Source organism: Xiphias gladius, chromosome 1 (genome assembly GCF_016859285.1).
Source record: "Xiphias gladius isolate SHS-SW01 ecotype Sanya breed wild chromosome 1, ASM1685928v1, whole genome shotgun sequence".
NCBI classification, from domain to species: domain Eukaryota; kingdom Metazoa; phylum Chordata; class Actinopteri; order Istiophoriformes; family Xiphiidae; genus Xiphias; species Xiphias gladius.
In genome coordinates, this window is record NC_053400.1 from 16,128,745 (window position 1) to 16,142,831 (window position 14,087).

The window sequence follows — 14,087 nt, forward strand, 5'->3', positions numbered from 1 at the left end:
AATCCTAGGTCGTGACTTTGCAGTATTTTCCACGTTAAATCTATGAAATCACGGTCAAAAAAAAACCTCACAAGGTCAAACATCAGCTCTGTTACAGCTCAGAGTTGCATACAAGTGTGATCACAAAAACATCTCACTGTTAGGCCCCACTGAGAAAACAAGATCTGTGCCACAGATGGTCTGAAAAAATTTCATGGCTCTGAATAAATCCAGTCATTTGCAGTAAACAGCAGCGACACTCACCACTATATCCACAGACTCCCCTCCGAATTTGTTCTGGACAATCATGGTATATCTGCCAGAATCCTCCATGGAAACACCTTTGATCGTCAGACTGGCAAACTTGCCCTGGTCCAGGGAGACCACGTACTGAAATAGGAAATCAAAGCTTAAAAAAGTGATAACGGCAGCACAGGGACTTTAGCACGATTTAACATTTAAAATGCCTGCCACTTAAATTTTTATTTAAAAATTGATTTATCTTTTACTCAAAGCAGCAGCATGAGCTTCGATTACCACCTTCCTTTAGCAAAAACTGAGGACTGCTCACACTGGGCTTGGTGGACACAAGGACTAATGATTTATTCCAGTCTATACTCTATTCTATTCTGTTGAACCCTGTTAGCTCAATCAAAATATGATGGAATCAAATGACAACAAAAACATGTTCCATCTTTACTTCTTGAGACCACAAAAAGAAAACTATATAAGTTTAAAGTCCTCAGAGTTGTAGGACACTTGTATCAATGTTCTTCAGACACCTGAGAGAAGAGAGAGTACTTGTATTCTGACTCGTACCATGTGAGCAGTGCCAACAAGAATACAGTATTTTAATTTCCCTCTCTCATACCTGCCCACTCATTTGCATTTACATTAGTATATTAAACGTGTCACTGGTAGCAAGCTAATTAAATCACCATTAAGAGAAACACTTGCCTTTAATTTTGAGAAATAAAAACTCTACTAGCCTAAAAATCATATTAACCTAAAAAAAATACCATACTTGCGATTGATGGCCTTTTTCTAATTAAAAATGTTAAACGGTCTTGGATAATTGAATTCATTTACTAAAGCAATACAGGCTAATGTTTGGGTATCTAGTTGTCTCTTTTGTTTGACCACTGAAAGGTAGCTGCTGTATAAAAAAAACCCCATAATATTCGGTAATTATTGTTTTGGCAGTAACAATGGCACTCAGAGAACAAAAAGCTCACACATAGTGACAAAATGTACTATTCACCAAATGACCTCTATTTAAGCCTGTGTAGTTCTACAGTCATACCTTTTTCTATTCTGAATTTGAGTTCAATACTCTCCGGATCTCTGTATATTTCTGTTTGTTTCTCTGTTAATATGGTCAATAACCTCTGTGGTAATTTGGGTAGGGGAGAGGTCCTCCTGAGATTTGGGAAACACATCACCAAGGACATCAGTTCTGGTTTTAGACAGATTATTATCAGGTGAGGGAATTAATAAAGAAGAGCACAAACTTGAATATAGATTCCTCCTGGACCGGGGATTTTCAAACTTACATCTTAAAAGCCCGTAGGAGCCACAGGATGCTCATGTTGTTGAAAGAGCTTCCCCTGACAGACCGTAGACTTACACTTGTTGGCAAGTAGGTCAATGAGTTGTAAGAGGTAAATTTACCAAATTTACCAGTTACCAATCCAGGAGCGTGCTGATAATACTGTCCTCACTTAAAGTATGTAGGGATTAAAACTGGTGCCGAAAAGCCCAAAAGCAGGTAGAGGCCCTCTGTTATCCTTAATCCTGGTCACCTCAGCAGAACATTTATGGAAGGCTTTGGCTCCATAGTGACTTCCAACAGTGCAATCAGGGAAACAGGAAACTAAAGTGTATCATTCAGGATCTTGTGTATTTCATCAGTTTCAATTTTGTGTATTTAATAAATTTAATTGAAACATACACTACTTAGAAAATACTTTATTACCACCTCAGTATTTCCTCAAGTATTCCTGATATATCACTTTTCCATTACTTTATGTTAGTTTGCATGTAATTTAAAATTACATGCAATGTAATTTCTCATTCTGTCAAGAAAACTCACCATGATATCAAAGCCATTATTGTAGTCATGGTTGTATGTTGCATTTTGACAGTGCAGGTTCTGCTCTATAGGATAGGTCCCATATGAATCCAAATAGCGTGCAAAATATTTAAACACAGTGACAGCAAATGGGGGTAGCGCAACAGAATCCAATAGACACGTACTGAGTGTGGAAATTCCATAGTATCTCCAGACAAGTTAATAGAAACATACTATTGCAATTATATGTGATTAATAAGGTAATTAATCATGAGAGAAAGGAGGGGCCGGGTTTCTGAAGAAGCTAAACAGCTCAAAGAGTCATCAGTAGTGTGGGACAGGTAGAAACCAAAGAATGGAACGTGGCCCTGTTTGAAGTGGTGTAAATGATGCAGTGTGGTGCACGAGTCACAAGTACAATTTAATTATGTGCATATGCTTCGGTGACAGTTAAAACAACTTTTGAAATAGATCCTGACCCCCGTCAAGTCCAAAATAACAGAAGTATTTACCTGATCATCAGGTTCAACCTCTGTTCCATTCTTCAACCATGAGACCTGAGGCTTGGGGTCACCATTCACTTTGCAAGTTAAACTCAAGGTCTATCAAAAGCAAAAAGAAACTTATTAGGCAAACATGTACACATTTACAGGGACAAAAATATCACGCACAGTCAGAAACTACCTTCTTTTCCATAATGGTGACCACATCAGGCAGTCCTCCCACAACCTTACCACGATCTGAAACAAAACATTAATATTTTCATTCCCATTGCTTGTTACTGTATGTTGATGATGGTGTTGGGGCCCTAATTGTATATAACATATATATGCAGGATAATGTGACAGTGATAACTTTTAATCAGCCAACCATGGAAGAAGGTAACTGTAATGAAAAAATAAAGAATGCACTCACTCTTTTCAGCATAGGCTTCAGCCCTGAAACACAGAGAAAGGAAAGTTTGAGATGTTTGTCTTTTTTTAGTTTTTGACTCTAAAACTAGCCGTGTACATGTCATGACCAGTAAAATGTACCTCTAACTATGAAATCATCTTTTAAAATTAAAATCAAAGCCCTAATAACTCTACTTCTATTTGAGCATCAAACCTGTAACCCTACCCTCTATCGGTATTGTACAGGTGCAGGTACAGGGATGATATGTACGATGATATTGTCTTTCCCACTACCTGGCTCTGCTCACTGACCACACACATGATATCTTTCCCATTTTGGGTCATAAACTGTGGTCAGATGTTTTGCCACAAGGTACTCTGGGTTTAGAGCCAAACCACATGATGCTGTGGTTTACTGTGGGACTTTTCAGAATCCTTTCATGGGAAAAATTATATTTCTTTGCAAGAACTGGGCGCGGGCTGTCTGAGCAGCATGGGAGGACCAGAGGTCAGCCACAGGACCAGATGGCTTGGGGAACTCTGCTCTCCTCTTGGCATGTTGGTGCTCAATCAAAAGGGCAACAGCGTGTCCCTTGTTTCAATGTGTTTGTAAAATCTTGTGCTTAAATGTCTCTCTTTGAATGTTAATTAGAAAAGGGATTTGGACGGTTTGCACTCAGCATGCAGTGTTTAGTGTCTGGCGTTTCAATTGATTTTTCTAAATGGATTTGCAAAATTCAGTGTGAGGGGTTTCGCTTTGGCCCAAATAGCCAAAGGAACCCAAATGATCTCTGCTACCTGACTGCATCTATTTTTAGCATTGATTTTTATCTCCAATTATAATATACTGGACTTGTTCAGACAGCAAGACTCAGGGGTTGTGGATTGACTGTAGTTTTTTTGCAATTTTGAAATGTCTGATTTGTAAATTGAGAGATATCTTTTATCCACACCTTTTATTCTGTCTAATGGGATCTAGTAAGCAAAAAATTCTAAATGTGGAGATGGAGAATAACAATCTGTTTAATTGCTGGTAGATGTTATTTTAAATACTCAAATATAATGGAAACTAGTCAGTCAAAATATATTTATGCCAAACTTTGTGCTCTAGATTTTTTGAAACAGGGATACGGGATATGGTTTTCAGTACATGAACAGAAATTATCATGGGAAATCATTACACATTAATTAGAGATACCAGATGTCAAACTTGTAGTATTCAAGCCGTGTAAGTTAAAATGTAAAGGAAACAGTCACTCATCATTAGCAGAGGAAGTCTGAGCAAAATATAAACATAAAGGCACATTTAAGGTAACAGATATGAGAGTTTAGTCTTACTTGAGTTTCTGGAACTCAGCGAAGGCCTTCTCATACACTGTAAAAGACAAAAAAACAGTATTTCATTGCTACTATTCACAATATAAATTGTCTCCTTGCTTTATTTTAGAGTGATACTCCGCCAGAAATTCACCTCTTTTTAAGTATAAATACACGGTACCCTGTCTTAAAAGGTGGCTTTAAAATGGTTTCTGCTGCTTGCTTCTTCGTGAACAACTGCAATCTATTGAATCACCTTCAATAGATGTAACTAAAACATTATGGTGAAAATATAAACACACTACCTCTGGCATAGCTCCAGAACTTGAGGATGGGGAGTTGTGCAATTGGAAAGCAATGCACTTATTAAATATTTGTCAAAAATATAACTTTTTGGAACGTGCTCAGCATTTGGAGATAGGGGTTTGAGAAGTTTCTTTGGATATTTTTACACATGTTCTGCATGAAAATCCAGTGCTGTTGGAATCCATTATAACCAACATGACTTCAAGCCACACACCACAGCTGCAGTTCTTTGTGAAGGAGTAAACTTTTTACAGCCCATTTTCAAGTTTATGGTTTTAAAGGGATGAGTGTTTGAGACTCAAAATGGTAGATTTTGGCTTGGAGTATCACTTCAAAGCCTTAAACTACAGATTAAAGTCAAGTGCCCCATAAAAACAAGTGACTGTGTTGTTTGTAACCCCCTTTTACGGTATTATCAATAAAAAAGTGTGAGTGACACACAACAAGAACACTTGAGAGAAGTAAGACAGAGAGAAAAGTTACTGACCTTCACCACTGAGGTCCAGTGTACGTTTATGTGAGTTTTCAGGGTCGATGATCACGATGGAGTACAGTCCCTGGTCCTTCTCCCCTGGCTCAATCACCTGTGGTTAAATCAGTACATTAACCAATCAGTCATGTGACCAACAAACCCGTCAACTAATCAGTGTGTGGCTGTTTACTTCTACTAGTGTGTCAAATTTGAGGTTCAGAAAAATTCATTCATCTACAATTATGAAGCTTTCTGACAAAATGTAAAAGGTGCGCTGTTTAATTAATTAAGTTTAATGATTGAAAAATGTATGGTGTTTTCATTCATTAGCTACCCCTTCTGAAGGTGAGATTATCTATTCACTTGCTCTCAAAGTTGCCCTAGTATCACCTCTTCAAAGGCACTCTGAGGCTTTTTCTTTTTTTTTTTTTTAGACAACATTGATGGACAACAGTGCCACATCCTGAGGGGCTTGACTGACAAAAAAAACCCATGTATGATCCACCTAACAAGCATACAGTATAGTGTTCAGTGTTGCACAGGAGACGAGAATACCTCCATTGTTGCCATAGCAGGGGTTCCTCCAATCACAAACTTGTCACTGTGGGAGAGTTTAGTCTCACTGAGGAGTAGCGAGGAGAGGAGAGGAGAGGTTATTGTGTATACGTGTATAGTGTTTGTATGTGAGTGGGTGAAGTCTGTTTCAGAGGTAATGGAAAATCATGTTTACATGCCTGCCTAATGTTACGCCTAGGGATACCAATTTCTCTCTCTCTTGCTATCTGTCGCTCTCTTGCACACGCTCACAGAAAGGCCGGGGAAAGTTAAAAATCTAATCTCCATAATTTTTGTTCTTTGAATAATTGAATAACCGAAAAGCCTCCACTACCCTTGGTTATTGTTCTTTCTCTCTTTCTATTTCTCTTCATTCTATTCCTTTTGTCTTTTTTCAATTTTTCTTTCTTTCTATAAATTTTCCCCCATTCTGTTCCCCCACCCTCCACACTTTATTATCTCTAGGGTACAATAGAGTGCTTTTAAGTGCACAAAAACCTTGCTTCTCTATTGAAAATGATAAGGCTGCGATTTTTGGCACAAAACAGGGCAATTTTACTGCAATAACCAGGATAATGAAAACACTTGCCAACAGCCATCACAAGTTTTATTATGTGGCTTATTGTTTTTGCCACTACCGGCGGTTTAACTTGAGAGAAAAGAAACATAAAAAGTAAAATAATATATTTGTGGTCAGTTTATGGGCAGACATAAAAGAATACTCTTATTTCTCCTAAAACCACTGCTATGACTACTAATACTGGAGAAATTGTTATTATTATTATTATTATTTTCTTCTTCTTTTTCTTCATAATAGTAGTAGTTGTTGTTATTTTCATGTTCATAGTAGTAGCGGTAATAGTAGTAGTGTTATTAGAATTAGTGTTACTTGTATTAGTATTATAGATTTAATTTCTTACCCATGATACCACGTGATATTCATCTCGGAGGTATAATACTTCATATGACACTGTAGCTGAATGCCTGTTGCTGTGCAGTTAATCACCAGCTCTTTTGCACTGGCTCCTAGAGGAAGCGACAGAAGTGACAGAGGTTGGGGAGGGCACATTTGAAATCAAAATCAGAAACACATTTTCCACCTGGCCTCTCACTGCAGTGACAGCTACAGGATGCACCCCCCCCCCCCAGGATTATTCACATAAAGTCAAACATCCATCTGCAGCCATTTGTAGTGTTCATTTTAAGGCTTCCCTTTTTATGTTTTCTTTATCCAGCTTGGAGAGCAGATTTGTACTAATGAAGTTGAGTGCAGATTCTAGAGTCAAGACTGTTTATGTGCTGCCTTCAGTACAACACTTCAACCATCAGCGTTTATATTGACAGTTTTTTTTTTTTTTTTCTAAGCTGTTATATCTAAATGGGAGTTTTATACTACACTATGTCTGTGTGGGACATTGCTCACTGTAAATTACAACTGTACTAGTATGTCATCCACCTGGTCGCATCACCATGGTTTCCCATTATCACAGTAATGAACCGTCTTCTCCTCTGCAACCACTGCTGTAACAGTTGCTGCAGAGCTGTCAAGTGACTGTCTCTTAAAATAGGAGTAAGATGCTCCTCCACACTGTCACTTTGACAGCGCAGTGGAGTTTTAAAGTGATTTCACTACATGATGGCACGATGGCCAAATGCTTCTAGCATGACAACTTCTGCCACATGCTGATAAGTGTGTGTGTGTGTGTGTGTGTGTGTGTGTGTGTGTGTGTGTGTGTGTGTGTGTGTGTGTGTGTAGCAGTGGGATTTTAAAAGAGAAATGTATCAGCCTGGTGATGGATCTACTAAATCTCTTATCACTGTGGTGTGATTGTGTTGTGTTAAATTTAGATCATTTGCACTTGATCCCTTCATTGGGTAGAGAATTATGATGGTGATGTTTAGGACTGTTGATGTATATTGATATCAGTTAGTGAGCTAATCGATGTCTCTGTATTCGACTCTGTGCGTGTGTGTGTGTGTGTGTGTGTGTGTGTGTGTGTGTGTGTGTGTGTGTGTGTGTGTGTGTGTGTGTGTGTGTGTGTGTGTATAAAAGGCAGATACCTACCAGCCAGCCGGCTGATCTTATTTATGGCATCGTCAAAGACTAGAAGAGAGATAAACAAACATGGGGTCAGCCAAAAGAATGGAAGTCACAATGTTGCCCTCTGCTGGCTGCATTCAAAGCTCAGTAAGGAAATCTTATATTAAACGTGAGTTTCTGTAGCAGTCTGGGTGTCTGCTACTCCCTGGTTATAGAGTTAAACTATATTTGGGAGAAAGTGTCTTCACACCCTGTGACTCTGTATGCCTGTTGCCATTAACCAACTAATTAAGTGAATATTTCTATTCTTTGATGGTTTGACCTTAAATAAAATAGTAAAATAGTATGAAAAGGTGTATCTTCCTGCTAATCTCTCCTCAAGGGGCTGATGGAATACTTACAAACTTCTAGTAAACTGAAAAGTGTATTAGAATATACTCAAAAGGACGGTAATGCTTAGTCCTGCCATCGCAACCTAAGTACAAGCTTAAAAGACCAGAGCGTACCAGATTAGGTTAACTCCACACAAACTTTTACAGGAAAATTTAAAAAGGATTTTACTCAGGAACAAATACAGCCAGCAGGTGGGCAAGCTGTCACATAGTAACTACTAAGTTGATACAACAATGTTGGGGTTACAGGGTTTGTTAAAAACTCATTAGTTTGCCATCCACGGATACAGTATATAAATTTGGATTGTGTTTTTTCCCGTCTCCCACTTTTTAATGAGTGCCAAGCTCTTTTTCAGTTGTTCCCTTTTCACAGGCCATTATACTGTAGGTTATTATTTATTGTTGCTCGTTTAGACAACCAGCCAGCCAGTGAATTACTCCCGTAATCAATCAGTAAGATAAATTAAGTAAGAAAGATATCTTTACCTTTTCCGGAGATGTCAATTTGGCTCATATCTTTTCCTCTGTCATCACTGATGGTGGCCTTGTAAACTCCTGCTGTCTTCAGTGAAAACTGGAGAAAAAAAATAGGAGACACACAAAACAGTGTAGGGAACATAGGGAATCCTGTATTCTGTATCTGAAAACATTGTGAGGTTTTTTTTTTTAAAGTGTCCTTGTTTTTGGATCCTCAGAGAAACACTAAAATGTGCAGCGGTTTTGTAATTTGCCAAATCACTAAGCAAAATATTGAGTTAGTATATCCACCAGACAACACTACAAAACATCCTGATATGTAAATGTATAACACCCATAGAAATAGTAGTCTTGTACACGGTTTTATAGCATTCAGAAGAGCCACAGTACCAAAGTGCAATTACCAGTTTAATTGGCAGTTTGCAGACTCCTGATCCAAGGTCAGGCTTCACATCAGGGATGATCTCTGTGTCTTCTCTGTACCAATGAAACTCTGATTCCTTCTTCAAGTTAGCAACCTACAATGACAAAAATGATCACACACCAACTACAAACAGAGCCAAATTTTCTGCAAAAATGGCTCACATCACATGAATTAATTCACCCGTTTAATTTAATGCGTATATTTGCTGTGTTTCTACGTCACATCAAAATATTTGGGCTAAACTGACGAAACAGATTAAACGGATGTCAGCTTCAGAAAGTCTGGAGCAATATGAACAATGCTTAAATTTTGATATTGTCTTAATTATATACTTCCCACTAACAAACCTAAGACAAAACTGAAAGTATATTTCTGGTTATTTTCAATCTGGACCATATCATTACACAGCATTGCTGTATCATCCTGCACTCACCCTCCAGAGAATGGCTAATCAGCTCCCCACAAGTACGCCTCCCATTTGTTTGGAGTGTAAATATTCAATAATTATTGAGTTTGGGTGTGTTTACCTTGCAGACCAAAGTGACAGAGCAGTCGTCTCCAACGTGAAGTGACAGGAACTCACTGAAGTGGGGACCTGTGGTGGATAAAGGCAGGAGAGTAAGGCCCAAGGACGGGACACGAGTTTAAATGAAATTACTTGTGGACCTTGATTTTTTGAGCTTTATTAATTGCCTCATGCCTAAGTGAAGTTTGATTTTAAAAATGTTCAACCTAAATGCCACTGTGGAATCTTCACATGCACCTACATTATCTGTTCTATACATATCTAAATTTTGAAATGATTTTGTCATGTACTGAGCCGTTTGAAACGGGTCAATTTTGAGTTTTCAGGTCCCAACTCGCATTTTAAGTAATGTTGGTCCACTTCTTTCCTGTGCACTTGCTGATTCTATTAGTTGTCTCACAGGCAACATAGTATCGTGCTGGTCTCACACCCAGTAGAGTAAAACTCATAAAAGCTTAAAAGTGAATGATGTTTTGTTTCTTACCCTCCTTGACTCTGATGTATTCTCTCCTCTGGAATTCAGCCTCAGCCAATGCTGCCTTGAAAGCTGTGTGCACATACAGACACACATAAACCAAAAATAATTAAAAGAACAAAGTGTTGCCAGTAGTTGCTATTGATCCCTTCAGTGTATTACCTAGCTAATGGCCTCCTGTGTGAGGGTGGAATCATAATTTATGAAATTAAGCTTCTTTATCTGAATCACACAGTAACTGCTTCAAATCCCCCTTTACATTTATTAACTGAATACGCTGCCATAATGTTACTTTCTTCTGCCAGAGATGTAGTAGGTCTACTGCCAAACACACACACACACACACACTAATACTACATAGGTCTCAAAAGGCCGTGTTCACTTTTCTTCAACATACTACAGCAGCAGCTACAATGGAAAAACAGTTTGTTTGTTTGTTTGTTTGTTTTTGTCCTTCATGTCTCAGTTACTTTTGCGGTTCACAGTTGAATCATTGGGTAGTAGATTTTAGTCCATTCTGGCAGGTTTGTACATGGTATGACCAGTTAAGAAAGACAGCAGAGATGCTGCTGAGTGAGAAATCAGACCTGGCTTTTCTTACCATCTCCAATCAGAACCAGCGAGCTCTGTGCTTTGCCACCTCCATCTGTGATCTGGCAGGTATATGTCCCCTCATTATCCGCAGTGAAATGGTCCATGATGAACTCAATGATGCCGGTAGAGACGTCATGACCCATCTTGTTGGGCTGCAGAAAAATGTAATTGTTGTTGTAAAAAAGGCTATAATGCACTCGAGGACAGACTTTGTGAATATGGACACTTTTTTTTTACTGTGATTGTGGCTTTCATTTTGCAACATGAACTGAATCATCAGACAGACACAGAGACAGGCACGCAGGGAAACATTTTGTTCCACTTAAGGCCAGAAAGTACTTTTTTGCATTTTTCCCTATGTTAATTTTTAAAACTACAGTGTATCTTACATCAGATCCAGACATTTCTTTGTTGTTTGCAAAGAATTTGTAGGTGACATTGGAAGAAATCTCTTCAGTTTTCAGCCAGAACCTCATTCTTCCTCTCTCCAAAATCTTATAGGCCAGCTCTGACTTCAGTGGGATAACTGAGAGAAGAGGACAGAAAAAGGGAAGGTTACGGGTTCAAAAACATTATTGCACTTACTTACTCATAACCAAACCATTATTACTTTACTACTAAAACAGGAGGAGAGGAGGGGGAGGAGTTAGTTGCGAGGCAAAAGACAGGAGAGGTGAATAGTGGTTAGGCAGGTGATGCAAAAGCAGGTAAGACTTTTTTGGATCAAATAAAAAGAGAAGTGCGCTCCTAAAAGAAGAAAGAAATCTGAAATGTTCAAAGCAAGTCAGAACAAAGCAAAAGAAAGGTAGAAACAGAAAAATAGAGCGAGTGGGTAAAAAAGATTAAAGACGCAGCAGAAAAAAGTGTTAAAGAAGAGAGTTTAAAAGGGACAAAAAGAGAGTTTATGAGACATCGAAAGAGTCGAGCAGAGGTACCTACTTGGGTGTCTGATATCATAACTGAGTGCCAGCATCTTTGCCAACTCTGAAACATAAAGAGACAACTTATTCATGTCATTCAGCTTTTTGCACAAACAAGTCTACACTTTATACATAGATGTAATTTTATCATGCACCTTGAAGGGGTTTTTCAAGTAACAAGTTTGGAGTCATTACTGTCATTGTGTTTAATAGGCAGAGGCAGATAGATGCACAATAATAATAATAAATGCAAAAATAGCCATAGGGAAGACATTACATTATGACTCAGTATTTTTAACCCTAGAACTAGACCAAAAGGCTCACTCTGAAACTCCTCTACCACTGCATTCAGAGTTATTATATTAAATAATCAGAGCCCTCCCTAGTACCTTGGACATAAGTGAAATAAATGAAACCTTGTATACTACGAGTTTAGAAATTATTGTGAGTTAGGCTGAAAAAAACTGTGGGCTACATGGGAAGCAATCAGTGTATGGCGCACTGAATAACATTTTAGAGCCTTGTAGCATGGTGGTGCAATAGCAGGAAAAATACTGTGAAACTCTCTGTCAGAAAGCCCTTTGCCATGAAGATGTGGTTTTAAAACACACATACTGCCCCAAGCTTGGAGAAATAATGTGAGCGGTGTGCTATACTCGTATTCAGCAGATGTGTAATGAAATTGTTTGTTGCCTACATGTCAGTGCGATGGTTGTTAAGCACAGTCTTTCTGATTTCATCCTGACTTCATCCTGCACAAAGCTTCAGGTCTTCAACACATTGTTTCCTTTGGAATTTAGCTTAAGCCTTTACTTTAGATTTACTTATCTAACTGTTGCTGTACAGCTGTTCAAACTTTCATTTTCAAGGCATGAAAGATATTCGCATGCACTACTTTAACAGATGGTGGAAAAAAATATTTTATGTAATTTAATGTAACGTGACTGCTGACGAGATGAAGATAATGATGGCAACAATTCAAATCACAGTATGTCAAAAGGAATAAATAATTTGTCAGTCTAGGCCGTAACTAACTGTAACTGAACAGACTTCAACAGTTTAGGTTGCAGATAGAATTTTTAATCACTATTAGATTTCTGCACATTTTGAAAGCTAGAGCTTGGCTTTGCCATACTTATACAGCGAGGGGTACATCCTACCATCAGAAGAGATTGTATAGCTGGATGAAACTCCCTCTGTGTTGGTGACAGAAACAGAGAATGTCCCAAAGTCCTCTTTATCTGGGTTCTTAAAGATCAGCTTCGAGCTAGAAGGCAGAACATGAGAGAGACACAGGCAGACGGAGAGATGTTGCACATATAAGATTTCAAAATGCATATTTTACGGTATCCGACTGTTCGCATGCACACACATCAATAAGTTGTGTGTGTGTCTGTGGTCTTACTGGCTGCCTTCAGTCTTAATCACCACTCCTTTGGTGAAATCTGTGACCTCTTTATAATCTTTTTTCCAGATGAACTGAGAGCCCTCATTCATCTGGCAGGACTCGAATGACAGAACGATGTCACCTGACTTCTTGTCCACCACACAGGACACCTCCTTGGAACCTTCAATACACAGAAACAAACACACAGAGTGAAAAAGGGATTACTGCCAGTCAATAAAAACAGCAAAGAAATATTTGATAGGATTTATATTTCAGTGGTTTTTATTATGTTTGTTATATTTGATCATATTTGTCAACTCTCTCTCATTTTGCCGCCGGCACTTTCAAAAAGAGTACGTAAGTCCAACAAAGCGTAGCCAAGTTGTGGTACTTTAAAATACAAAGAGAAATTTGGAACTTCATCTTTAAGAAATGTAATACATTGAATTTGTTAATCTCCCATTGTCTGTGATTAAATGTTACCTGCCACAGCCTTGGAAGTAATGGGATCAGAGGCCATTGAGGCCTTACCCACTCCTGCAGCATTGACCGCGCGCACTCTGAACACATAGCTTGTGTCCTCCTCCAGGCCTGTTACCTAGGAAACACAAACAGACAAGGAAACAACCCTGCGTTGGTAAGAGGAGGAGAGCTATGAACTTTGGCACACAGGTGTGTTAACAGTCATTCTGGGCAAATCTACCAGGTACAGTAACTGTGACACTAACATTGTAGCGGTACGTTTGTCCACAACATCAGAAACTGCTGCCTGTACATAACCCAGTTTCTTATTTGACAGATGAGATAGTGAAAGCAAAAATATGTTCTGCAACCCAAGCAACCCAAATTTATTGTCCTATACTTGCAGCCAGACCTATTATTATTGTTTGTTTTTGGTAATAAATGACTTAACCTAATTTTTATTCATTCATACTTAGTCTGTACTGTTTTGCAGCCCATGTTTTAATAGACCACTAAATACTCATTATACTACTGATTCCATTATACAGTGATCAGTAAAATGCATATCATTTTCATTTGTTGACTGAGTTGCCAGTGTCACATGTGAGATGAGTTGCCTACTTTTCATTCTAAAATCAATCAAATCAGTAATTGTTTACTTTAGCCACTGGGTGTCAGTGTCGCACAATTTAATGTAAGTGTATTACTCCATTGTTCATTAGGGTGAATAAAGCACCATAGGCTGCAATGTAATGTATGGAAGTTTAAAAAAAAAAATTGTGCAGCTATTAGGAGC

The 14,087-nt window shown here is 38.4% G+C and overlaps 1 protein-coding gene across 1 annotated transcript in view; it reads right to left on the reverse strand.

Moving 5' to 3' along the window:
- Positions 1-14,087, reverse strand: part of myom2b (myomesin 2b) — a 29,506-nt gene that overhangs the window by 743 nt on the left and 14,676 nt on the right. The window contains exons 19-37 of the mRNA XM_040131430.1: positions 13,313-13,427; positions 12,848-13,010; positions 12,603-12,709; positions 11,462-11,506; positions 10,912-11,048; positions 10,530-10,674; positions 9,938-10,000; positions 9,455-9,522; positions 8,908-9,021; positions 8,513-8,600; positions 7,659-7,697; positions 6,514-6,619; positions 5,594-5,660; positions 5,054-5,150; positions 4,282-4,318; positions 2,966-2,988; positions 2,735-2,790; positions 2,563-2,652; positions 244-369 (exon numbers count right to left, since the gene is read on the reverse strand). Of these exons, the coding sequence (XP_039987364.1) occupies positions 244-369; positions 2,563-2,652; positions 2,735-2,790; positions 2,966-2,988; positions 4,282-4,318; positions 5,054-5,150; positions 5,594-5,660; positions 6,514-6,619; positions 7,659-7,697; positions 8,513-8,600; positions 8,908-9,021; positions 9,455-9,522; positions 9,938-10,000; positions 10,530-10,674; positions 10,912-11,048; positions 11,462-11,506; positions 12,603-12,709; positions 12,848-13,010; positions 13,313-13,427 (1,686 nt within the window). The remainder of the gene's footprint in view (positions 1-243; positions 370-2,562; positions 2,653-2,734; positions 2,791-2,965; positions 2,989-4,281; positions 4,319-5,053; positions 5,151-5,593; positions 5,661-6,513; positions 6,620-7,658; positions 7,698-8,512; positions 8,601-8,907; positions 9,022-9,454; positions 9,523-9,937; positions 10,001-10,529; positions 10,675-10,911; positions 11,049-11,461; positions 11,507-12,602; positions 12,710-12,847; positions 13,011-13,312; positions 13,428-14,087) is intronic.